The sequence below is a fragment of the Grampus griseus genome (genome assembly GCF_964374135.1).
Source record: "Grampus griseus genome assembly, chromosome: 16".
NCBI lineage: Eukaryota > Metazoa > Chordata > Mammalia > Artiodactyla > Delphinidae > Grampus > Grampus griseus.
In genome coordinates, this window is record NC_139010.1 from 6778107 (window position 1) to 6805491 (window position 27385).

At 41.8% G+C, this 27385-nt stretch overlaps 1 protein-coding gene across 2 annotated transcripts in view; it reads right to left on the reverse strand.

The window, feature by feature from the left end:
- Window positions 1-27385, reverse strand: part of PCNX2 (pecanex 2) — a gene marked incomplete at its 5' end in the record, with an annotated part of 272510 nt that overhangs the window by 109108 nt on the left and 136017 nt on the right. For both annotated transcript variants that reach the window (XM_082673815.1, XM_082673816.1), the window contains 2 exons: window positions 7484-7661; window positions 11735-11876. In XM_082673815.1, coding sequence (XP_082529941.1) covers window positions 7484-7661; window positions 11735-11876 — 320 coding nt within the window. The remainder of the gene's footprint in view (window positions 1-7483; window positions 7662-11734; window positions 11877-27385) is intronic.

The following is a 27385-nucleotide window of genomic DNA, read 5'->3' on the forward strand; positions in this document are numbered from 1 at the left end:
ATGCTCCCCAGGACTTCGGCTAAAACCATCAGGAAAGATACTTTCTCTTCTTTCTGGGATTACTAGCTGGAGGGAGTCTATACATATAGAACCAATCTAAGAATGAAGCCAGCATAGGAGAGAAGGAGAAATAAACACAATTTCGATGCCATCGTTTAAGCCGCTGAATCATCCCATCAGTTATATGAACCGTTAAATCCCCCTTTTTCATTAAGCCAGTTTCATTTGGGTTTCTGGAGTTTGTGAACACAGAAATCCCAGCTACCACAGGAAAAAAAAATTGGAAACAAACTAAATGTCTATCAGTAGGGGAATGGCTAGTCACATTATTACTATGGAATACTATGCAGGTGTCAAAAGGAAGAGGCAATACTACACATACTGTCGTGGAAATTCTCTAAGACATATTTTTAAGCAAAAAAGGAAGTAAACATGTGTAAAGAATGACCTATTAATAGTTTACATTTTGTGTGTGTATAGGGTGTGTGTGTGTGTTTGAGTGTGTGTGTGAATACATAGGGAAAGAGAGTAGAAGGAATTACCCTGTAAGAGTTACAATGGCTATCATTAGGGAGAGAAAGGGGTTAAGGAGTGAGGGGTGTGTATAAAGATGGACTTCCTCTGTATTTTCCATTATGTTTCTAACTTTATTAAACTGATCCTACATTTATAGCACTTATGTAAAGTAAAATATTTAAATGGGAAAACATCCTGTCCCTAGGTCTTTACTTTGGTCCCTGTCACGTCTCATTCCACAATTCAACACATCTAAAACCGACATTTTTTTTCCCCAAAATGTCTTTTTTTCCTGGCCCTCATTAATGACAACACCGAGTCCCTGGAGGACGCGACGTGAGAGCTCTCCCAGACGTGGCTCTTCCTCCTAGACTCCACTTCCCCCCAGCACCCTCACAGTCACTAAATGCTATCAGCTCTACCTCCTAGATTTGTCCCTTCTCATCGTGGCTCTGGGGTCATCATTCACACGGCTTTATGTAAAAACCACCTCACTCATTAATTTTAATTTCATAAATGGTAAAAGTGCTAGCTCCCACGTTGAACTAACGGCCTGGAGAATTTCACATGTAGCACATTCTGGAAATGCTGGCAGAATGACCCTCTGGCATGATTCTTTCAAGTCCTGCTTCTCCAACTAAAAATTACTAAAAATTTCAAGAAAAGATGGTTTCTGATAACTTTTTCAGGACCAGTGGAAGAGCATGAAACCTTTGTCACCTCCTGTCAACGACCACATATTCTTACGTGGAGCATATCTTCCTGTCCCCCAAAGACCCAGGCATATCAGAAATGTTACAAGTTCACTACATTAGTTGGTTCTTAAAAGAGAAGAATGACTGATGGTGACGGCTAGGACCTGGGACCTGGGACCCTCTGCTGCAGGGTTTGCACCTGGACAAACATCCCCTCGAACAACAAAATACAAAGAAACTATGAGAGACTAAAAATAACTGCGTGCATAGGCAGTTGGGGCAAATTCTGTACAACAAGATATGAAGAGACCAAAAAGCCCAACTGCCACTTCTGAAGAGCCGGGAGCAAAATCAAGGCACTGTGTGTGATCCCTGCACACAGCACCACCAAAGGGGTGGGCAAATCACCTAAGCCAGCCCTCCTGCCCGACCCCTGGACCTGCCCCTACCCTCACCCCGTATAAGGAACAAGCTCGCCCCACCCCCCTGAGGGAGCGAACAAGCAAGGGAACCTGTTGTTTGTTCTCGCTCCTCCCTGCTGTAGCAGAGGCCCCAGTAAAGCCTTGCCTGAATTTCCTGCCTGGCCTCGGATCAATTTCTATTGACTAAGGAGGCCAAGAACCCTGGTCCATAACAATGGGGCAGAAGAGAGAGAGGAAAGGGATTGAGAGGCTGAGGGAGAGAGGACGGATGGGCCTGACTCCTTAAAGGTGCTGAGTCGCGTGGGGTGTGGTTGCAGCATCGCGCGTCTCAGGATGGGATCTGCAGGGATGCTTCTTTCCCTCTGCCTCCCCTCAGCCCCCAGCCTATCCACTAGGAATGTCCCACCCTTTGTGTCAATGCATGGGCTGCACTAAATCCTTCCTGTTGTGCTCTGGCCCAGAACTCATGATGTCCCATTTTTCACTAGATCTGGCAGACTGAGAAGACCAGCCAACATTCATCTTCCAGACCTCGGGGGGGATTCACGGATTCGGGGAGGGAGAGAATAACACACAGGCAAGCCCTCTGGAAGTCATCTATTTCATCCTCTGGACCTCGGTGCTTTGATCTCACTCCACAGATCATCTCTCTGTAATCTCATCCTGTCTTTCTTTCCACCCATAAAGCCTGAAGGATTAGGGGCAACTGACATAACAATAATAATGAGTCCACTATTCACGCAGCTCCTTTCTCCCAAGGAAGCTGGAGCCCTTCCAAGGTCTCTGCATTCATCTTGCAGCCCTTCTGTGACGTGGGCTGCCAGGATAACAATGGTTTTGCTATTTAGCAGAACAGGAGCCAGGCTGGGGAAAGAGCTTAGGGATTTGGCAACAATAAATGAGAGGACATGTCAAAAGTAGGACTCTGATGAATCTACTGAACAAACAAAATTTCATATCATGCAATGAACACCCCTAAAGAGCAGTATTCCCTCAAAAACAATATTGGAGGTTTCTACGCACGTCAATCAACATGATACACCATATTAACAAACTGAAGGAGAAAAACTACATGATCATCTCAATAGATGCAGAAAAAGCTTTTGACAAAATTCAACACCCATTTATAATAAAAACCCTCCAGAAAGTAGGCACAGAGGGAACTTACCTCAACATAATAAAGGCCATATATGACAAACCCACAGCCAACATCACTCTCAATGGTGAAAAATTGAAACCATTTCCTCAAAGACCAGGAAAAAGACAAGGTTGTCCACTCTCACCACTCTTATTCAACATAGTTTTGGAAGTTTTAGCCACAGCAATCAGAGAAGAAAAAGAAATAAAAGGAATCCAAATCAGAAAAGAAGTAAAGCTGTCACTGTTTGCAGATGATGTGATACTATACATACAGAATCCTAAAGATGCTACCAGAAAACTACTAGAGCTAATCAATGAATTTGGTAAAGTACCAGGATACAAAATTAATGCACAGAGATCTCTTGCATTCCTATACACTAATGATGAAAAATCTGAAAGAGAAATTAAGGAAACACTCCCATTTACCATTGCAACAAAAAGAATAAAACATCTAGGAATAAACCTACCTAAGGAGACAAAAGACCTTTATGCAGAAAACTATAAGACACTGATGAAAGAAATTAAAGATGATACAAAGAGGTGGAGAGATATACCACCTTCTTGGGTTGGAAGAATCAACATTGTGAAAATGACTATACTACCCAAAGCAATCTACAGATTCAATGCAATCCCTGTCAAACTACCAATGGCATTTTTCACAGAACTAGAAGAAAAAATTTCACAATTTGTATGGAAACACAAAAGACCCCAGTAACCAAAGCAATCTTGAGGAAAAAAAATGGAGCTGGAGGAATCAGGCTCCCGGACTTCAGACTATACTACAAAGCTACAGTAGTCAAGACAGTATGGTACTGGCACAAAAACAGAAATATAGATAGTGGAACAGGATAGAAAGCCCAGAGGTAAACCCATGCACATATGGTCACCTTATTTTTGATAAAGGAGACAAGAATATACAATGGAGAAAAGACAGCCTCTTCAATAAGTGGTGCTGGGAAAACTGGACAGCTACATGTAAAAGAAAGAAATTAGAACACTCCCTAATACCATACACAAAAGTAAACTCAAAATGGATTAAAGACCTAAATGTATGGCCAGACACTATAAAACTCTTAGAGGAAAACATAGGCAGAACACTCTGTGACATCAATCACAGCAAGATCCTTTTTGACCCACCTCCTAGAGAAATGGAAATGAAAACAAAAATAAACAAATGGGACCTAATGAAATTTAAAAGCTTTTGCACAGCAAAGGAAAGCATAAACAAGACAAAAAGACAACCCTCAGAATGGGAGAAAATATTTGAAAATGAAGCAACTGACAAAGAATTAATCCCCAAAATACACATGCAGCTCAATATCAAAAAAACAAAGAACCCAATCCAAAAATGGGCAGAAGATCTAAATAGACATTTCTCCAAAGAAGATATACTTTGCCAACAAACACATGAAAGGATGCTCAACATCACTGATCATTAGAGAAATGCAAATCAAAACTACAATGAGGTATCACCTCACACAAGTCAGAATGGCCATCATCAAAAAATCTACAAACAATAAATGCTGGAGAGGGTGTGGAGAAAAGGGAACCCTCTTGCACTGTTGGTGGGAATGTAAATTGATACAGCCACTATGGAGAACAGTATGGAGATTCCTTTAAAAACTAAATATAGAACTACCATATGACCCAGCAATCCCACTACTGGGCATATACCCTGAGAAAACCATAATTCAAAAAGAGTCATGTACCACAATGTTCACTGCAGCTCTATTTACAATAGCCAGGACATGGAAGCAACCTAAGTGTCCATCGACAGATGAATGGACAAAGAAGATGTGGCACATATATACAATGGCGTATTACTCAGCCATAAAACGAAATGAAATTGAGCTATTTGTAGTGAGGTGGATGGATCTAGAGTCTGTCATACAGAGTGAAGTAAGTCAGAAAGAGAAAAACAAATACCGTATGCTAACACATATATATGGAATCTAATAAAAAAGGGGTTCTGAAGAACCTAGGGGCAGAACAGGAATAAAGATGCAGACATAGAGAGTGGACTTGAGAACACTGGGAGGGGGAAGGGTAAGCTGGGACAAAGTGAGAGAGTGGCATGGACATACATACACTACCAAATGTAAAACAGATAGCTAGTGGGAAGCAGCCGCATAGCACAGGGAGATCAGCTCGGTGCTTTGTGACCACCTAGAGGGGTGGGATGGGAGGGTGGGAGGGAGGGAGATGCAAGAGGGAGGAGATATGGGGATATATGTATACATATAGCTGATTCACTTCGTTATAAAGTAGAAACTAACACACCACTGTAAAGCAATTATACTCCAATAAAGATGTTAAAAATACTGGAGGTCTAGAAAGCCTCTAGGAAATATGTTAATAGAGACAATTTTTTAAAAGATGTCTTAAAATGAGGAGAATGAACAGAAAGCAGCAGTTGGGGTAAGCAGGCAGGATCTTTACAAGGAACATTAACTGTCACCTCCCTCATTGCCACCATTTACTGTCACTAATTTCTACTGGCTTTTCTTTCCCGGAAGACCTCAAATGCTGTCTCTTTCCTTAACTGTATTTTTTGTCGGAATCAGATCCGGTTTCTCATTCCAGAAAATGCCCTGCTAACAGCTCTGTCAAGATAAAGCGTGAGTAGCCATAGACGGAGTCAGGGGTGTGTCAGGACTGACTTGCTATAGGCTGATTTTTTTTAGTTTTTGTCTCACTTGTTTTTTTTTCTTTTAGACTCAGCTATTTTTCCCAGCCTAAAAGCCGACTATTCAAATTACACGTGCTCATGCTCTCTCAATTAGGGGAAACAGGAACACTGTCACACTGGTTCTGCCTGAAATTTTCAGTGTTTTCACTGGTGCTTTAAAAAGATGATGGCAACTGAAACTCAAGTGTCTGTAGCACTGAGTTTTTACGGATTCAGTTTCAGACTATGTCCCATCGGGTCCCACCCTACCCATTACGCTCAGGACGGTACAAAGTGCCCTCGTGGACAGGAAGAATGAACAATAGCTCTGCATAAATCCTTCCTCTGCGTCCAGCAAGCCTCTTGATCTGGACACCTGCACCTACCAGACGTCTCAGCGGTAGCTGGCTCCCAGCTGACCAGCAGGCAGCTCAGCGGGGAGGCTGCCTGCCCTCCAGCAAGTGAAAATCCCTGTTCTATTGCAATGTGGAATCACTTAGAAGACTCCTTTCAGTCACCCCTCTCTGCTCTGCTTTTGTTTACCTGGCACTTTTCACTTACACAGGAAGCTACTGAAAACAGACAGTTCACTGCAGAGAAGCAGCCGCACTCCTTCACGTCCTAAACAGGGTGTAACTTCTCTTTTTCTACTTAACATGGCTTTAAAAGTCCCGCCTTATATTTGGAAAGCACACGCTACTTAAAAACCTCTTTCCTACTTACGTTAATCAATCCTCCTGACGCCTAAGTGAGACGGGCATCATTATTTTCAACTTTACAGGAGACAACGTTTCAGAAAGGAATATCAATATTACCAGGTCAACATGTAAATAATGCCAGAGTTAGGAATTCAACCTGTTCCAGTCCATTTTGCATCTGAGAATGAGCTCTTACCACTGTGAGTAGTAAAATAATTTATAACTTCATCAATGCTTTCAAGCTCATAGGAGACAATTTTACATTTATTATGTGAGATCACGGACATTCAGACATAATGAAGGAAAACAGATTATGGAAGCCTGTGATCTGAATCACCAGAAAAATGGGATAAACTTATCAAGACCAAACAGAACTCAGGCAAACAGAAAACAGATCTTTGTGGGTAAAAGACCAAAGCCAGAGCTTGGTCATAAGATGGGAAAACAGGGGAGGGCTGCTGAAGTAATATGACAATTATAATATTTGAATTTTTGTCACTTAAAACAAGTAAAGAGGAAGCCAGGTGAAGGACAGGTAATAAAGAGAGGAATTCACAGAAATGATCGATAGGGGTGAGAAAATGAAGTTCAGGAAAAAAAAAAAAAAAACCTTAGAATTTAAAAATTATTAACCAAAAGGGGGAACAGTTAAGTCAACCCGAGGGCAGAAAACCCATGGCTGCTGTATTCAACGGAGAGCATGAGGAAGGAGTTTCCCAAATTCTTTTTCCAATTTCTGTTTACACACCCCAGCTTTGTCACGGTGCTCAGAACACGTACACTCAGACCAGTATCCCAAGGACCTTATCTCCCTCATGGTAAACGTTAGATGCCATTCCCACATATTTGCCTGAACTGTGATTAGGGTTTCTCACTGCCCATGGATGGATTTACAACTGATGAAATCTTGACCTGAGACAAGCCAAGGGAAAGAAAATACTCAAAGGGACCTGGCCCTCGGGTCCCACAGCTCAAACTTTACCTCGAGAGGCAAAATGCTAAATTAAAAAAAAAAAAAAAATTAGTCTGGTGACTAATCTTTAATTTAGAGCATTTGGAGATCGAGGAAGTTCCGTAATGAGATTGTTAACAGAGACAAAGGTCATAAAATTTCAAGCAACACAAATGGCTAATTCATCTTAATTAGTGATTTTTGGCAAATTACATGGCATATTTCTATTCCATGGGGAATGTTCCTCAAATGGCAGCAGGAGTGTGACACGCATATGCAATTCAATTCATGCCTTAATTGTTTTTAAAAGAAAATGTTTCAAACTCTTAAAGCATTTGATGAGAAATGCACCTTTTACATACTGAAATGAAGAAAAGAGCTAATCTACTTGCCTTGCTGAATAAAATGGACACCATGAAGAAATCCAGTAAGAAACTCTCTGAAATGTCTTTGTAGTCGAAATGGAAGAAGATGACGGTGAAGCCCAAGTGAGTAAACTGGTGGACTGGGTTACAGAAGGAGGTCCGCAGCAGCTTCATGCCCGCTATGACCATCAGGAAAATGTCCCAGCTGTTGAAAAGGAAAGAAAGGAAGTGATCACTTCACAGCCCGTACCTTACTAGGTGAGTGACAATGGCTCACGTTTCTTGAGCGTTTACTGTGCGTTACGCCCTTTACAAAAAGCCAAGATGCTGGGCCCTTTATTATCCTCGTTGTACAGAGGAGTAAACTGCGTCTCAGAGTTTGAGTGTACGTTCACACAGAGTGGAGCTAGGAGTGAAACTCCATCCCGAGGGACTCGCCAGCACAGACTCTGCCACTAGAGTCAGCGTCACCATCGTCCCCAGGACTTTGCAATGCAGGACACAGAGCTCCCTTGGAGCTTATCTGAAGGACTACTGCACTGCCAGCTTCCACGGGGAGCTTGGTGGCAAGTGAGAAAACAGAGCAGGCTGTCCCTGTTAGCATCTGCTCAGTGTAAGCCTTTCTATTACAAAAGAATCTCACCGAATCAATGATGTAGCAATAACTAATATTAAATTCTGAAAAGAGGAAAAAGATCCCACTATCTCAATAATGCCATTTTCACTTTACATATTCACTTCTAATGTTTTCCACCATATTTGCTGTCTTTGTAAACGTAAGCTTTCCGATCTCCCTTTTTTTTTCCACTGAAAATTACATCATCAACATGACACAGGCCCCCATGACATAGGCCTTTTGAGTTAAGGAGCACGACAGAGGCAGCCCGGCAGAGAAACAGCAGGACTTTGCTGTGAGGACTGAACTCCTGAATGCTCCTGTCTAGGGAGTCGGGTTACTAACACGTGTCAGAAGCATGTGCAGTCCCAGTTGACAGTGAGGCCAATGATCTTCCCACCTTGAGATGGGAAGGCAACTGATTAGTGCTCAGAAGAGCTGGACACAGCAAGCCACTACCACCCTGAGGGGGTCTTCCTGAAAGAAGGCCTTGCACATTTTAGCCAGAGTCCCCTCAATTAGAACATCCTATTTGGGAACTCAAAAGAAAGACAAAAGTGGCAATACTTTCCAGGGAACAGTTGCACTTGAAAGAGAGGTTTCCTTTTTCCTTTTTAATTTTACTGAAGTACAGTTGATTTACAATGTTGTGTTAGTTTCTGCTGTACAGCAAAGTGATTCAGCGATACATATATGTATTCTTTTTCACATTCTTTTCCTTTATGGTTTATCACAGGATAGTGAATACAGTTCCCTGTGCTGTACAGTAGGACCCTGTTGTTCATCACAAAGAGAGGTTTTCTTTTTCTAAGTACAGAAAATGGGGGTGAGGGGGCAGGCCTGAATTTCCCTAACCCTAGCGGGATCCTGAGCTCTAGACCCTTATCAGCATTAATAATATCCTGTCTCAGGACTGGGGCATTCAAAACGTGTTTCCCAAGTCTTGGCATCTATCGAATACAAAACTGTCATTTTTGTCATCAGGAAGATCTAATGTTAGCACTTCCATTGGCCTCAATTTGATATTTTATATGCCTTCAGACCTAGTGTAGCAATTGATTCCACCCTGTCCCAGGATGCATCTGAGGAGGTCTGGTCAAAGCCCTTGTGTGACGGGCTTAGATTTGGCTTCTGAGAAAAAGTAGCCCTTGATTACATGCGGGTCTGGGGAGAGTGGTAAGACCTTCAGTAAACTCTGTTCCTGCAGCAAGGCTGAGCACCGCTCCGTGACCCTTTCCTTCTCCAGTGGACAACTAACGCCTGTGATGAAAAATCAGTACGAAAACATGACTGCAGGTCCACTCACCTCTGACAACAGCCCCGGGTCCAATAATCTCTGCGGCATAGCCAAAGCCCTTGGGGGGATCCCAAGGATAAGGTGTCCCAAGACCAGGGATATTCTGGTTTTCAAAGGAGATCAGTGCCTTTCCAGGTTATTCAGGCCAAAGCTAGATGAGGCTCAACTCTAAAGTTTGTTTTCTGTGACTATGACTAAAATGGACAGCATTCATTTTATGTTTATTAATGATGACTGGTGAAGATTAAGAGAGCTCTTAAGGAGTGATGTTTATGGCTCTCGTAACATTGCAACTGTAATGGTTACATTCAACGATTCATAGATTGTTGTAGGTTTAGCTAAAGGTCTTATAAAGGATTAGGTAGCAATCCGGGAACAATGGCCTGGGACAGGTGCAAAGCATCCTTTTAGATCAGGCTGGGAAATATAAATACCTAACCAGTTATCATGATGCACCCACTCACCATGTACCAGCCCCCCACTCAATCATCCATCCATCCATCCATCCATCCATCCATCCTTCTACCACTTACTGGACCGATGGTACTGAAAGCTGAAAAAGAAACAGTGCCTGTCATTGAAGAGTTCACTATCTGGTCCCATGGTTCTCAATGACGGCAGGGTGTGGGCTGGGCTTACACAGTTTGAAACAGGTCTCTAGGTGATGCTGACATATGGCCTCCTGTCATCCTGTCTGAGAACAGCTGGTCTAGTGGGGTGCTTGAAATCCTGAGAGATTTTTTTTAAGTTGTCAGATGGATGCCTCAAGAATATAAAGGAGTTATCAACTTAGGGCTCCAAGCAAAAGAATTCTGTTCGTATCATCAAATCAAGATTATTTGGAGGTACACGGGTGAGGTGCTACTTTCTGACTTTAGTGTCTGGAAAAAAATGACAGGGGATAGAGATTAATTTTACTTCAAAGTAGACTCTCTCTGAACTGTTTATCTGACTCTGCATAATTCCCAACCCATGCATCCATCCTCTGCCAACAGCCAGAGCTGCCTGGCCTCAACTGGCAGTCTTAGCTTGAAGCCCTAGTCCTAATGTTAGGAAACGAGGACTTTCAATCCTTTAGCTCGCTATCCCTGGGCAGCACCGGTACATGTGTGACTGCTGTGGTTCTGACTGTGAGTTCTTGTTCTGAAAACTGGGGATCTGCCTTGTTTCAGAATGTCGTCACGGGGTCAGCCAAGATGGTACCACACTGGAAACACCTGCTTACTAGAAAAGCACTCAGTGTTCTAGAGGTAGGGTTAGCTCAGGGATGGGGCCCTACTCAAACTACACAAGAGGTCTGTAACCTCATCACCTGCCTTCTTCATCCAGTGAGACTAATTTTCATCCCTGGATCCGAAGTCTAGGGTTTTAAATACCAAAGGGCATGGACTTCCTGCCCTGGTCTGACTGACACAGTTCTAGACTGGAAGGAAGGCAGAGTCTGATAAAGACAGGAAGGTTGTAGGGTCGTTTCATTTAGTGTCTGCTTCGTGCGGCTAGGAATCCACTCAAGGTCCAGAGAATTCGCGTGCCTTCTACCTGAGTTTGCTCCATCTTGGGCAAACATTAATTCATTTGTCCTCATCACAGCCCAAAAGGAAGAGGAGGCATGCTTGGGATTATGAATCAGGGTTGACTTGGGCATGTAACGTTTAAGCAAAGTGACTCATATGCAAATCTGGGAAGGAATCTCTTTCACATCATCCTCCTTTATGAACTTATTTGAACAGAAATGTCAACCTTTTGTCAGAACGACACATCCACAAATTATCAAGTAGGTTTCCGTTTGTAATTTCAGAGTTCCTTTTAAAACACGAAACCACTAACTCAGCTATACGCTGTTAATGCTCTACAAAAACGGGCATCTTGAGGATATGAAGTCTCTCTGTGGTCCATTTTTTTAAATTATGAGGCTTTTCCTGAGAAATGCAAAGAGAGCAGTAAGAGCGATTAAGTTCCCCCTCCCTCAGACACAAAATGCTCGAGTCTTTGCTGCGTGAAGTGCTAGAGGTACTTCATAACAAAGCTCTAAGCACGACGGTTGGAACGCCAGGAACCCTGGCATCACACTGCACTTCGATCATCTTCTTAAGGCTCCTGACTAAGCGTTTGCAGGGTGATTTTCAAATCTACTGATGTCTATGCACAAGATCACTCCAAGCAGATCTAACTTCGTTTGCCCCCCAGTCCCTCTACAATAACCACCTAGCTCCAGCGAGTTTGAGACCACCACGGCTTACTGTTACGTGGCCCATCATTGGTAGACAGAAGTTGGCTTCTGCTGCAGCCTGTTCAGAGGAAACCCACTCGCTTTTGAAAACGTGGTGATCCAAATCATGATGAGAATAAACGGTTATCCACTTACTGGGTACCAAGTCTCCGGTAATTGCTTATTGAAAATGCATCCGTAGTAACGGCATTCAAAATGATTGCTGGGTACAAGATGTATTTTTCAAAACACTGAAGCCAAACATAGAGTCTTTCAAACCACATTAAATGGGCGACATCTGAAAGATACACAAAAACCACTTAGAACGGCCACTGATCAAATTATTTTTCTTTAAGTATATGTGGTAATAAGTAAGACCCACCCCTGCCCCTTCATTCAAGAGCTGCAGAACTCCAGATACCAGACGAGAGGGACCAATTTTCTTCCCAGGCAGGCACTTTTAGCTTTGTTTCTACATCGTTCCTAAATAATAGTATACGGTATAGACCAGTTTCCCAATTTTTCAAGTCAATTGCTTTTTTCCATATTAATTATTACTGGGACCCATGAAATGAGCTGTCACATCACATCAAGGCATCTCAGAGTGAGTGAGGCTAGAAAGCGAAGGATGGAGACCTGGGAAACAATCTCACGGGCTCATCCCCTCTTAAGCTTGGGGTTGCTTCTGAGTCTGGGGCTACTTTCCAGGCTCTCCTCTGCCTGTTTTTAGTCTATGAATCCACAGTCCAATTCCTGGCCATCTACATACATAAGAGAAGGCTGACCCACACCCCCTATCACTAGAAATGTATTACATTCCAGTGAGTCTTCACAGGGAAGGAGGCATCGTGGAAGTGAGGTCCATTCCCACACAGGCTAAGGTTTAAAGTCACACCAGTCTGGGTTTGTACTCAGACTCTACCATCCACTAGTGTGTGGTCACGAATGGCTGCTTTCATCTTTCCGGTCCTCGGCTTTGTGTGTCCCGCCCATCCTTCCTACTACTCATGGCGGAGAAGCCAGCTCTCCTCCCCATGATGGGGTAACACTGTGCCTCTCACCCATCTCTTACCACTTCTCTCTCTGGGGAGGAGAGGCTGGTCCTATCGGTCAGAGCACAGACTCCCTAGGCCATCGTATCAGGGGATGGGAAACACTGCATCCCTGCTCTCCTATGCTTCCCACCTCCGTGGGGAGAACACACCAGGTTCAGGTCCTCAGGTGGGTCCATCTCACTCCCCACCAGATCTCTGTCTGCTAGTAACTGAGAGGCTGCGGTGGACCCCAACTCACCATCAGAGACCTGGGCAAATGGACCAGATATGGCAGGACTCAAAGCCTAAATCTGCCAGGAGGGAACGGGACTCCATCAAACTTCTGGAATCATACTCTTCAACAATTTATCATTTAAAAAACTTCCACCCCCAATAATCTATAGTGAAAAACCAAGAGAGCCAGGTAGGTTTTATGCTGTTTGGATGACACAAGGACCAACTCATAAAAGAGAAACTGTTGACACACACCGTGCAGAGAGACATGGCAGTGACATAAAATTGGCCATCCCCTCCAGGTTTCCTCTCCAGGATTAGGAGACAAATTACCGCTTTCCAACCTACTTTGACTGGGACTTTATGTCAAGGGTCACAGAAAGCAACACAAACATACGCACCCACACACACACAATTGGGAACTGACGTTTTACTTCCTCCTTTATGTGGTTTACATTTCTATATAGGAATGTATTATAACTCAAAAACATAAAGCCTATCTTCATGTCACTGAGATTACAAGGAGAGGTCTGGCATTCAGAAATCTCGCTTGAAAAGAATTAATTTGAATGAGACGGGAATGGTGAGAACAGAGAGAGTAGAAACACTTCATCACGTGGGAAACAGCAAGAACAAACACCCCAATGATTAACTTAACAAGCAGAAGAGAGATACAACGAGAAATTATCAGAAAAAAAAACAACTAATTTTAGTTATAAGTGAAACAGGGAGGAAGTGCTGGAGGAAAATTAAGGTTGAAAATAAGGATATCAGGTAGGAATTCATCTTTGGGTATTCTTAATAGTAATCTTTCCTGGTCAGTGTTTGGAAATGGGTTATTTCATAAGGAACGAAGTTTATGATACATAATTTTTAAAATCTAGGTATATGATATATTTTACATATAGATAGGAGTTTTTATCTTTTGTGAAAGTACATGAAAATTTAAAAAATAAATCTCCAAGATCCCCCCCAACTCTTTCCAAGCAAATGACTTTGACCCCTACTTCCTAGAGAAAATTGAAGCTATTAAACGGAAATTTTCCCACTTCCCAACCCCTCAACTACAAATTTATCTATATTCATACCCATCTCCTTGCTCCTACTGAGGCTGACCCCACGGATGCCCTGGCTTCCATTCTTCCCGACATCTTGATTCAGTAGTTTCCCCCTTGACTAACCAATGGCTCTTTCCTAATGGCCAGTGGCAAGATTCCGGTCTTGGCCAAGTTGAAAACTTGCTTTCCACTGACATCTTCTAGCACTCACTCTGTCCTTTTCAGCACAGCCAAGCTTCTTGGAACGGTCGTCCATGTCTGACAATCCCACTTCCTTGTCTCCTGTTTCCTGCTAAAACTTCTGCCCCACAGCTTTGCAGCTACCCCTGCCCAGAACTGTGCATGGCAAGGCCACTTGTGATTTCCCAAATGATAGATAACTGATATTTTTCAGTCTATATTACTGGAACTTTCTTTTTTATTTTTTTAATAAATCTATTTGTTTGTTTATTTATTTATTTATTTATTTATTTATGTTTGGCTGCATTGGGTCTTCGTTGCTGTGCGTGGGCTTTCTCTAGTTGCAGTGAGCGGGGTCTACTCTTTGTTGCGGTGTACAGGCTTCTCATTGCAGTGGCTTCTCTTGTTGCAGAGCACGGGCTCTAGGTGTGTGGGCTTCAGTAGCTGCAGCATGCAGGCTCAGTAGTTGTGGCTCACAGGCTCAGTAGTTGTGGCACACGGGCTCAGCAGTTGTGGCACACGGGCTCAGTAGTTGTGGCGTGCGGGCTTTAGTAGCTGTGGCACATGGGCTTACTTGCTCCGTGGCACACGGGATCTTCTCAGACCAGGGCTAGAACCTGTGTTCCCTGCACTGGCAGGAGGATTCTCAACCACTGTGCCACCAGGGAAGCCTTACTGGAATTTTCTGAGACAGAAAACATCACTGATTCTTCCTTCTGTCTACAACCCTCACTTCAGCTTCTGCGTCCTGCCAACTCCTGCCTGTGCTCACACCTTTCACACTGCTCTTCCCACTGCCTCTGCAGGGTTCTCTTCTACCCTGGCTCATGTGCCTTCCTTGGACCTCTTTGCCAGTTTTCTCATTTTCTTGAGCTGAGGTCCTCAACACCCCTAATGTGAATTATTACTTCCATGCTGATGACGCTCAGATCTGTCATTGAGTGAGATTGATCTTCCATCCCTCTCCCAGCTTCAAGATCTAAATACTCAACTGATGTCCCAAAGGAATCTTCAAATACAGCGTGTCAAAAGCTGCACTCTGTCAACCTCCACACACCTGCTCCTCCTTATGAATTTTTTATCTTATTTGATGACCCTTCACATTCACCTAGTCACGCAGGCAATATACCTTGGGGTCACCCTGAGTCAGCTGTTCTCAATCATAGCTGCATGTTGGAATCACCTGGGGACAAGGCTGAAAAACACTATCCTAGAACGGTGATTCTCGAACTTCATCATGCAAATAAATCACTTGTTAAAAGACAGAATCTGATCCGATGGGTCTGGAGTGGAGCTGGACATTCTGCATTTCTAATAACTCCTGGGGGATACTGATGTTGCTGGACTCCACATGGTACTTTGAGAGAGAGGCACCGGCAACTCGTTAAAAATGCGAATTCTCAGATACAATCCTGGACCTGCTGTATCAGAACTCTGTGGGCTGGGCCCAGTAATCCGTGTGTCATAAATCCTACAAGTGATTCTGATACGTGCTCATGTTTGAGAACCACTGTTCTAGAAGTTCTTCCTCCATACAGGACTGGAATATGTTGATTCAATGTGCTTACTTCTTACATATCTATCTCCTCCTTTCTAGTTTCACTGTTCAGATCCTCAATCTCTTATCTTAAAAAAATTGTAATTGTCTTTTATCCAAATAAACTCACTCTTCCCTAATCCCATCATTTGTGTGCACTGTATAACATTACTTCTTACTCCTTAAGGGCCTTTTGTGGGTCTCCCCCATTCTCCTGAATAATCTGTTTTTTCTCTCTTTATTGGATCATCCTCATCGCAATGTAAACACACTGTAATATCTTTTGTCCTAAAAAAAGACATACCCCCCTTGACCCTTTTCCTTCCAGATGCTGGATATTTTCCAGATACCACCCTATTTCTTTGCACCCCTTGGTAATAATTTCTCAAAAGAATTTTGGCTACACTCGCTTTCTCCACAACTTAAACTCCCTTTGTCTTCTGAGTTCACTCCAATCAGAGTCTCATCCCAACCGCTCCATGAAACTGTTTAGCTAAGAACCTCACGTTGCTATCCAATGGTCAGTCTCAGTCCTCAACTTAACCTCCCAGCAGTGTCTGACCCAGTTAATGCTCCAGACTTCTCATAATTCCCTACATGATCTTATCCAGTTCCATGGCCTTAAGAATCTATTGTCAATATGCTTTTGACTACTAAAACTACATCTCCAGGGCTTCCCTGGTGGCGCAGTGGTCGAGAGTCCGCCTGTCGATGCAGGGGACACGGGTTCGTGCCCTGGTCCGGGAGGATCCCACGTGCTGCGGAGCAACTGGGCCCGTGAGCCACGGCCACTGAGCCTGAGCGTCCGGAGCCTGAGAGTCCGGAGCCTGTGCTCTGCAACGGGAGAGGCCACAACTGTGAGAGGCCCACGTACCACACACACACACAAAAATACATCTCCATGCACGACCTTTTTTCTGGACTCCAAACCAGTATATCCAACTATCCAACATATTTTGAATGTCTAATAAGCATCTCGAGCAAAGGCCTTCATGCCATGCTCTCACCTATACCTACTCCTCCCGTGTCCACCATTCATTCATTCCACACATGAGCCAGACGACTCTGCCAGACACTTTTTTTAGGCACGTGGGAAAATGAGCGCCCAGAACATTATAAAACTCTGCCCTGATGGAACTTACCCTCCAGTACGAACAATCAACAATCAACAATGATAAATATGTAAATTACACAGTATATTATGAAGGATGGGTGATGAGTAAAAGAACAGAGTAAAGAGAAGAGCTCCTGGTGTTCACGTGGGCTACAGTGTAAAACAGGGTGGCCTGGGAGGCATAATTAAGAAGATGACATTTGAGAAGCAAGATGCCATTTGGGCATCATCTCATTAAAGGGCACCTCCCAGTCACCTAGTTTTCCAGGCCAAAATCCTTTCCTTAGTCTCTTTCATATCTTACATATCCAACCTATAGGCAAATCTTACTGGCTCCACCTTCAAAATCTATCCCAAATTCAACCACATTTTTCCTCCTGTGCTGCTATCACCCTGGTCCAAGTCACCATCATGTCTAACCTAAAGAAACTTCCTTACAACTGGTCTCCTTGCTTCTTTAATGTCCCCACAGCCACAGATTATAATCCAACCGGCAGCCAGGAGGATTTTCAAGACTTCGTTACTACCCTATTAGTGCGTCTCCAATGGCTTTTCATCCTCATTATGATAAAACCTGCAACAAAGAAATTTCATTTAGCTGATCTCCAAAGAGTCACACTCCCCTTTTTTTATGGAGCTGATATCGGGAAGTGGCTGCCCAGCTGGGGATTCCATTTCCTGGTTATTCCTTGCGTACAGGAGGACCACGTGACTTGTTCTTGCCAAGAGAATGCGAGCAGAATTGTGTCACTTCCAGGTCAACTGGTTAAGTACTGGGTGCATGGTACTCCATGCTTCTTCTCCCTTCTACCTGCTGGCTCAAGAATGTTAGGATTCCATGGTGACCTTGAGAGCATAAGGTGATGGATTCCTAATATTGAAGAAGCCTGGTCCCCAAGTGACCATGACGCTCCACTATGCAAAGGACAGTGACTAGGAAAAATCTTTTGACCACATCCCACTGGACTTTGCATGAACAAAAAATAAACTTTTGCTTTGCTAATAAGCCACCACGATTTGGGGGTATTTGCTATGATACTTAGCCTCCTCCTATCTCTTGAGTAATAGAAAATCTAATGTCCTTACCATGTTTTAGAAGACCCTTATGATTTGGCACCTTGTTACCTTTTTGATCTTATTTCCAACCGCTTTCTCCATTATGCACTCTCCTCCTCAGGGATGTTCCTTGAATATTAAATACACCAAGTTTTTTCCCTTTCAGAAGCTTTGTGTTTGCTGTCCCTTCTGCCTGGGACTCTCCTCTCTGGATATTTTTATGACTCACTCCCTCATCCTGTTCAGGTCTTTGCTCAAGTGCCACATCCTTAATGGGTCCTCTCCTGACCACCATATCTAAAACAGCCTCCTCCTTTCACGATTTCTTTACTGTAATAAATTTTTCTTTATAAAACATCTCAATTTGATATCTTATTGGTGTCTTTATTTGTGTGTTATTTATCATCTGCTTTCCCAATTACCAGGTAAGCTCCATGAGGGCAAGGACTTTGTCTTGTTCACTGCCATATCCCCCATGTTGACACCGATGCAATAAATATCGGTTGAGTAAATGAATGATCTCCTTGGCTCCAGTTTCTTTATAGACCATCTGTTTTTCTGTCCTGTTGCCACCAAAGATCTGTTTCAAATGCACATCTAGCCATGGTATAGCTCATAGCCTTCATTGTTCTCCACTGTGTCTGTCCATACACCAAGTACAATACCTTAATATGGCATATAGGCTTTCCATATTCTGCTGCTTTGTAACTCTACGTAATCATCTTCTATCAGTTTTCCACCTACATTCTATACTGAACTGGTTACCTAAATTATCGATGCTGGATTTTTAAAAACCTTTTCGTTTAACTCTTTTATACAAAGACACATGCATAAAATACACACACATAGAGCTGTGTCCCTAGCACTTGGCTTAAGAAACAGCCTCAAAGCACCCCCATGCCTGCTTACAGTCACTGCCCCACAAGGTAACCACTGTCAAATCCCTGAACACCATTACTTACTTTTGCCTACTATTCTTCTTTTTTTATAACATAAAACATTGGCTGTATTCCCTGCGTTGTACAATATATTCTTGTATCTTATTCTTTTTCATTTTTTTATATAGCAGGTTCTTATTAGTCATCAATTTTATACACATCAGTATATACATGTCAATCCCAATCTCCCAATTGATCCCACCACCACCACCCCCCACCACTTTACCCCCTTGGTGTCCATACGTTTGTTCTCTACATCTGTGTCTCAATTTCTGCCCTGCAAACTGGTTCATCTCTACCATTTATCTAGGTTCCACATATATGAGTTAATATACAATATGTTTTTCTCTTTCTGACTTACTTCACTCTGTATGACAGTCCCTAGATCCATCCACGTCTCAACAAATGACCCAATTTTGTTCCTTTTTATGGCTGAGTAATATTCCATTGTATATATGTGCCACATCTTCTTTATCCATTCGTCTGTCGATGGGCATTTAGGTTGGTTCCATGACCTGGCTATTGTAAACAGTTCTTCAATGAACATTGGGGTGCATGGGTCTTTTGGAATTGTGGTTTTCTCTGGGTATATGCCCAGTACTGGGATAGCTGGAAACCTTTAGTTTTTTAAGAAACCTTTAGTTTTTTAAGAAACCTCCTTTAGTTTTTTAAGAAACCTCCATACTGTTCTCCATGGTGGCTGTGTCAGTTTACATTCCCACCAACAGTGTAAGAGGATTCCCTTTTCTCCACACCCTCTCCAGCATTTGTTGTTTGTAGATTTTCTGATGATGCCCATTCTACCTGGTGAGAGGTGATACCTCATTGTAGTTTTCTTTTTCTTTTTTTTTATTTATTTTTTTTTGCAGTACACGGGCCTCTCACTGTTGTGGCCTCTCCCGTTGCGGAGCACAGGCTCTGGACACGCAGGCTCAGCGGCCATGGCTCACGGTCCAGCCGCTCCGCGGCATGTGGGATCTTCCTGGACCAGGGCACAAACCCGTGTCCCCTGCATCAGCAGGTAGACTCTCAACCACTGCGCCACCAGTGAAGCCACTCATTGTAGTTTTGATTTGCATTTCTCTAATAATTAGTGATGTTGAGCAGCTTTTCATGTGCTTCTTGGCCATCTGTATGTCTTCTTTGGAGAAATGTCTATTTAGGCCTTCTGCCCATTTTTGGATTGGGTTCTTGTTTTTTTAATATCGAGCTGTATGAGCTATTTATATATTTTGGAGATTAATCCTTTGTCCGTTGATTCATTTGCAAATATTTTCTACCATTCTGAGGGTTGTCTTTTCATCTTGCTTATGGTTCCCTTTGCTGTGCAAAAGCTTTTAAGTTTCATTAGGTCCCATTTGTTTATTTTTGTTTTTATTTCCATTAATCTAGGAGTGGAACAAAAAGGATCTTGCTGTGAGTTATGTCAAAGAGTGTTCTTCCTATGTTTTCCTCTAAGAGTTTTATAGTGTCCTGTCTTACATTTAGGTCTCTAATCTATTTTTAGTTTATTTTTGTGTACGGTGTTAGGGAGTGTTCCACTTTCATTCTTTTACATGTAGCAGTCCAGTTTTCCCAGCACCACTTATTGAAGAGGCTGTCTTTTCTCCACTGTATATCCTTGCCTCCTTTGTCATAGATTAATTGACCATACGTGCGTGGGTTTACCTCTGGGCTTTCTATATTGTTCCATTGATCTATGTTTCTGTTTTTGTGCCAGTACCATATTGTCTTGATTACTGTAGCTTTGTAGTATATAGTCAGAAGTCAGGGAGTCTGATTTCTCCAGCTCCGTTTTTTCCCCTCAAGACTGCTTTGACTATTCGAGGTCTTTGTGTCTTCATACAAATTTTAAGATTTTTTGTTCTAGTTCCGTAAAAAATGCCACTGGTAATTTGATAGGGATTGCATTGAATCTGTAGATTGCTTTGGGTAGTAGAGTCATTTTCACAATATTGATTCTTCCAATCCAAGAACATGGTATATCTCTCCATCTGTTGGTATCATCTTTAATCTCTTTCATCAGTGTCTTACAGTTTTCTGCATGCAGGTCTTTTGTCTCCCTAGGTAGGTTTATTCCTAGGTATTTTATTCTTTTTGTTGCAATGGTAAATGGGAGTGTTTCCTTAATTTCTCCTTCAGATTTTTCATCATTACTGTATAGGAATGCAAGTGATTTCTGTGCATTAATTTTGTATCCTGCAACTTTATCAAATTCATTGATTAGCTCTCGTAGTTTTCTGGTGGCATCTTTAGGATTCTCCATGTATAGTATCATGTCATCTGTAAACAGTGACAGTTTTACTTCTTCTTTCCAATTGGTATTCCTTTTATTACTGTTTCTTCTCTGATTGCCGTGGCTAGGACTTCCAAAACTGTGTTGAATAATAGTGGTGAGAGTGTACAACCTTGTCTTCTACCTGATCTTAGAGGAAATGCTTTCAGGTTTTCACCATTGAGAATGATGTTTGCTGTGAGTTTGTTGTATATGGCCTTTATTATGTTGAGGTAGGTTCCCTCCATGCACACTTTCTGGAGAGTTTTTATCATAAATGGGTGTTGAATTTTGTCAAAAACTTTTTCTGCATCTATTGAGATGATCATATGGTTTTTCCCCTTCAGTTTGTTAATATGGTGTATCACATTGATTGATTTGCGTATATTGAAGAATCCTCGCATCCCTGGGATAAATCCCACTTGATCATGGTGTATGATCCTTTTAATGTGTTGTTGGATTCCATTTGCAAGTATTTTGTTGAGGATTTTTGCATCTATATTCATCAGTGATATTGGTCTGTAATTTTCTTTTTTTGTAGTATCTTTGTCTGGTTTTGGTATCAGGGTGATGGTGCCCTCAGAGAATGACTTTGGGAGTGTTCCTTCCTCTGCAGTTTTTTGGAAGAGTTTGAGAAGGATGGGTGTTAGCTCTTCTCTAAATGTTTGATAGAATTCACCTGTGAAGCCATCTGGTCCTGGACTTTTGTTTGTTGGAAGATTTTTAATCACAGTTTCTATTTCATTACTTGTGATTGGTCTTTTCATATTTTCTATTTCTTCCTGGTCCAGTCTTGGAAGGTTATACCTTTCTAAGAATTTGTCCATGTCTTCCAGGTTGTCCATTTTATTGGCGTAGCACTGCTTGTAGTAGTCTCTCAGGATGCTTTGTATTTCTGTGGTGTCTGTTGTAACTTCTCCTTTTTCGTTTCTAATTTTATTGATTTGAGTCCTCTCCCTCTTTTTCTTGATGAGTCTGGCTAATGGTTTATCAATTTTGTTTATCTTCTCAAAGAACCAGTTTTTAGTTATTTTGATCTTTGCTATTGCTTTCTTTGTTTCTATTTCATTTATTTCTGCTCGGATCTTTATGACTTCTTTCCTTCTGCTAACTTTGGGTTTTGTTTGTTATTCTTTCTCTAGTTCCTTTAGGTGTAAGGTTGGATTATTTATTTGAGATTTTTCTTGTCTCTTGAGGTAGGCTTGTATAGCTATAAACTTCCCTCTTAAAATTGCTTTTGCTGCATCCCATAGGTTTTGGATTGTTGTGTTTTCATTGTCATTTTTCTCTAGGTATTTTTTGATTTCCTCTTTGATTTCTTCAATGATCTCTTGGTTATTTAGTAACGTAATGTTTAGCCTCCATGTGTTTGTGTTTTTTATGTTTTTTCCCCTGTAATTCATTTCTAATCTCATAGCATTGTGGTCAGAAAAGATGCTTGATATGATTTCGATTTTCTTAAATTTACTGAGGCTTGATTTGTGACCCAGGATGTGATCTATCCTGGAGAGTCTTCTGTGGGCAGTTGAGAAGAAAGTGTAATCTGCTGTTTTTGGATGGAATGTCCTATAAATATCAATTAAATCTATCTGCTCTATTGTGTCATTTAAAGCTTCTGTTTCCTTATTTATTTTCATTTTGGATGATCTGTCCATTGGTGTAAGTGAGGTGTTCAAGTCCCCCACTATTATTGTGTTTCTGTCGATTTCCTCTTTTAGAGCTGTTAGCAGTTGCCTTATGTATTGAGGTGCTCCTATGTTGGGTGCATATATATTTATAATTGTTGTATCTTCTTCTTGGATTGATCCCTTGATGATTATGTAGTGTCCTTCCTTGTCTCTTGTAACATTCTTTATTTTAAAGTCTGTTTTATCTGGTATGAGTATTGCTACTCCAGCTGTCTTTTGATTTCCATTTGCATGGAATACCTTTTTCCATCCCCTCACTTTCAGTTCGTATGTGTCCCTAGGTCTGAAGTGGGTCTCTTGTAGACAGCACATATATGGGTCTTGTTTCTGTATCCATTCAGCAAGCCTGTGTCTTTTGGTTGGAGCATTTAATCCATTCACGTTTAAGGTGATTATCAAAATGTGTGTTCCTATGACCATTTTCTTAATTGTTTTGGGTTTGTTTTTGTAGGTCCTTTTCTTCTCTTGTGTTTCCCACTTAGAGAAGTTCCTTTAGCATTTGTTGTAGAGTTGGTTTGGTGGTGCTGAATTCTCTTTTGCTTGCTGTAAAGCTTTTGATTTCTCCATCGAATCTGAACGAGATCCTTGCGGAGTAGATTAATCTTGGTTGTAGGTTCTTCCCTTTCATCACTTTAAGTATATCATGCCACTCCCTTCTGGCTTGTAGAGTTTCTGCTGAGAAATCTGCTGTTAACCTTATGGGAGTTCCCTTGTATGTTATCTGTCGTTTTTCCCTTGCTGCTTTCAATAATTTTTCTTTGTCTTTAATTTTTGCCAGTTTGATTACTATGTGTCTTGAAGTGTTTCTCCTTGGGTTTATCCTGTATGGGACTTGCTGCACTTTCTGGACTTGGGTGGCTATTTCCTTTCCCATGTTAGGGAAGTTTTTGACTATAATCTCTTCAAATATTTTCTTGGATCCTTTCTCTCTCTCTTCCCCTTCTGGGACCCTTATAATACAAATGCTGTTGCATTTAATGTTGTCCCAGAGGTCTCTTAGGCTGTCTTCATTTCTTTTCATTCCTTTTTCTTTAATCTGTTCTACAGCAGTGAATTCCACCATTCTGTCTTCCAGGTCACTTATCCATTCTTCTGCCTCAGTTATTCTGCTATTGATTCCTTCTAGTGTAGTTTTCATTTCAGTTATTGTATTGTTCATCTCTGTTGGTTTGTTCTTTAATTCTTCTGTCTTTGTTAAACATTCTTGCATCTTCTCTATCTTTGCCTCCATTGTTTTTCCAAGGTCCTGGATCATCTTCACTTTATTATTCTAAATTCTAAATTCTTTTTCTAGAAGGTTGCCTATCTCCACTTCATTTGGTTGTTTTTTCTAGGGTTTTATCTTGTTCCTTCATCTGGGACATAGTCCTCTGCCTTTTCATTTTGTCTATCTTTCTGTGAACGTGGTTTTTGTTCCACAGGCTGCAGGATTGTAGTTCTTCTTGCTTCTGCTGTCTGCCCTCTGGTGGATGAGGCTATCAAAGAGGCTTGTCTTGACTACTATTCTTGTGTGTCTTTTGCTCAGCATTGTTTGTAAGATTCCTCCACATTTTTGTGTGCAGTTGTCATTTGTTCATTCTCACTGCCATATAGTCATCTACTACATGAATATACAGAGAATTTTTCCAGTCTACTGTTCATGGGCATTTGGTTAGTTTCCAGTATCTACTGTGAAGAGTGCTGCTATGAACATTCTTTATATGTCCTTTGGTAAACACGGGACATTTCTGTGGAGTATATATCTAGGTGTGGAAACACCAGGTTATTAATTGTGCATATAGGAAGGCCCAGGAGGTGCCACCAAACAATTTTCCAACGTTCTTGTGCCAATTTACACGCCCACAAACAGCGCGAAACTTTCCTTCCATGTGCTCCGCATCCTTGCCAAAACATTTTCCCCCTCCTTCATTTTGGCTGCGCTGGTGGGTGTACAGTGGTATCATGTTATGGTTTTATTTTGCATTTTCCTAATGACTAATGCAGCTGAGTGCCTTTTCATGTGTTTACTGGCCATTTGGATATACACTCTTGTAAAGTGGTTCTTCATGTCTATTGCCTGGTTCTTTTTCCTATTGAATTATATGTCTTTCCTTCCTGATTTTAAGAGTTCTTTATACATGCTAGGTATGAGTCTTTAGTCACATATATGCATTGGGAAAATCTTTTCCCATTTTGTGGGATGCTTTTTAACTCTCCTAATAGTATCTTTTGTAAAAAAGAAATAATTTTAATATGCTCCAAGTTCTCATTTATCTTTCCTTTTAGAGACTTTTGTGTTCTGTTTAAAAGACAAAGATCATGACCACCTTCTACTTTCCTCTAAACTTTAATTGTTTTACATTTCACATTGAGATCTGCAAGCTACCTAGAATTGATTATGGTGTAGGATACACTTACAAGATAGGAGTTGAGACTGATGGCTTTTCCATATGGATAGCTAATGGATCATCACCATCTATTGAAAATAACTTCGATTTCCCCCTGCACTGTAGTCAAGTATGCTGTTTAATATGCCTTTATATATGTGCCGGGGGCCTTCCTGGAATGCCCTTCCATATTTCCTACTTGAGAAACTTCTCATCTTTTTCCAGAATTTGTCATCCTGCCATCTGGAGCTTTCCTTGGCCAACTCCCCACCCCCTCGCTGCTCCCAATACAATCACCACCAATGGTTGCCAGGGGCAGGGCATTCGAAGTCCATCTCAGTGGGAGGAGGGTTTATCACTGACACTGTTTAGAACTGTCAGCATATGATGGTAATAAAAAGGAGTCCAACTTTTAATTGGATTTATTATTGTTTTTAAATTATTTATAAACCATGCACCCCACTTCCTGCCTGCATTCTGTATATATCACCTTTAGTTTTGAGGCAAAGTGTGTTATTCCTTTGAGCCATTACTGTACACTGTGAATTCTACAATTATAATACCTGTCACACCAGAGCAAGTATTCATTTAAATACTAATCTTCCTGCTAGATTGTGAGTTTGTCAAGAGTAGGTGCTGTGTCTTAATCAGTTTAGTATTTCAAGCACCTAACAGAATGCCTGGCTTAGAGTTAGGGTTCAATAAATGTTCATTTATCATCTTATCATTTTTAGTGGTTGGGGGGAACTCTGAATAATTAAAATAAACAGAGGGACTTTAAGAAAAGCAGCCTTTTGGAATTACTTTTTTGATTACAAAACAAAAAGCTTCTTAACTATAACATATTAAACAACATTTCCTATTTTAATCTCTCATAAAGTACAGTCAGTCAGAGCTCGGTTTCCTTCTATACAAAATTATTTTTTCTGATTTCTCAATTTATAAGATATCAACAGTGTCAGACTGAGGCCATCAAATGCAATTCAGCCTGCTTATAAAAATACTTTCATGGGCTTCCCTGGTGGCGCAGTGGTTGAGGGTCCGCCTGCCGATGCAAGGGACGCGGGTTCGTGCCCCGGTCTGGGAGGATCCCACATGCCGCAGAGCGGCTGGGCCCGTGAGCCATGGCTGCTAAGCCTGCGCGTCCGGAGCCTGTGCTCCGCAACGGGAGAGGCCACAACAGTGAGAGGCCCGCGTACCGCAAAAAAAAAAAAAAAAAAAAAAAAATACTTTCATAGAGTTCTATCAACATTCGTCACCAATTCAGAGAAACGTGACAACCTTAGCTAGATTCCTGCAAAAATATGTAAATTAAGAGAAATATAAGCTAACCTCATCCTGCAGGACTATTAGGAAAACATCTGAATTAAAAGAAACATTTCAGTGGCTCATCACCGAAGGATGACCTGGGCGCCATCTGGGTGGGGGAGTGCAATCCAGACTTTCAAATGCTTGTCACATTTAATTTCAGCAGATGATACTTTCCAGTAAGCGGGGATAACGCTGATGGAGTGCAGGCAGACGATCCCACTGCAGTGCACAAGGATTTACTGCAGACAGCGATAACAAATATGGGTTTGCCATAGCATTTCAGTTTATCCATTCCAGAAACACACAAAGCAATGAACATCAAATAACACAGAAATCACTAATAAGCTCTGCATTCATCATCCATGTCTTTCCAAATCCTGGAGAGCGAAAGTGCTTATTCAGTGAGATGTTAACCCTCTGTGTGCATGTGTGACACTGTGTCATAGACACAACTGTAAGGCGTGTCAATAAGATGTTTAGTCTTGGATTGTAAGCAGTAGTCTGCTGCCAGCCTTTGGAACAGCGAGTTTGTAGGACTTGTGTTCAGTATGGCTGAAATAACACATATGGACAGGTAAGGCCCTAGATCTTTAATAACCGGTTCTCTAGTTAGAAGCAAACAACATGATAGCTACAAAGGAGCTCTCTGTCGGAGTGTGGAAGGACAAAAAGGACTTCAGGAGAACTAGAAATCAATTCTTTCGTAAGTCGCAAAAACCTTTACTACTTAATAGCAACCCTAGAGTCATACACGCACACAAAAAAGACTGGTTGCACTGCATAATTCAGCTCTAGCTTACTACCTGAGGTGCTGCCAGGGAAATGAAAGTGACAACAGCTGACATCTCAATGTGACACAGAAGCTCCACATGCCTCCCGCTGATTAATTCTGAACCTCTAGATGCAGGGACTGTGAATACATTTTACACTGTCTGCATACACCAGCAAGCACCAGTATACATACTGTATGTTAAGGGGAAAACATTTTAGGTAAAGATTCACCCCAAGGCACAGTT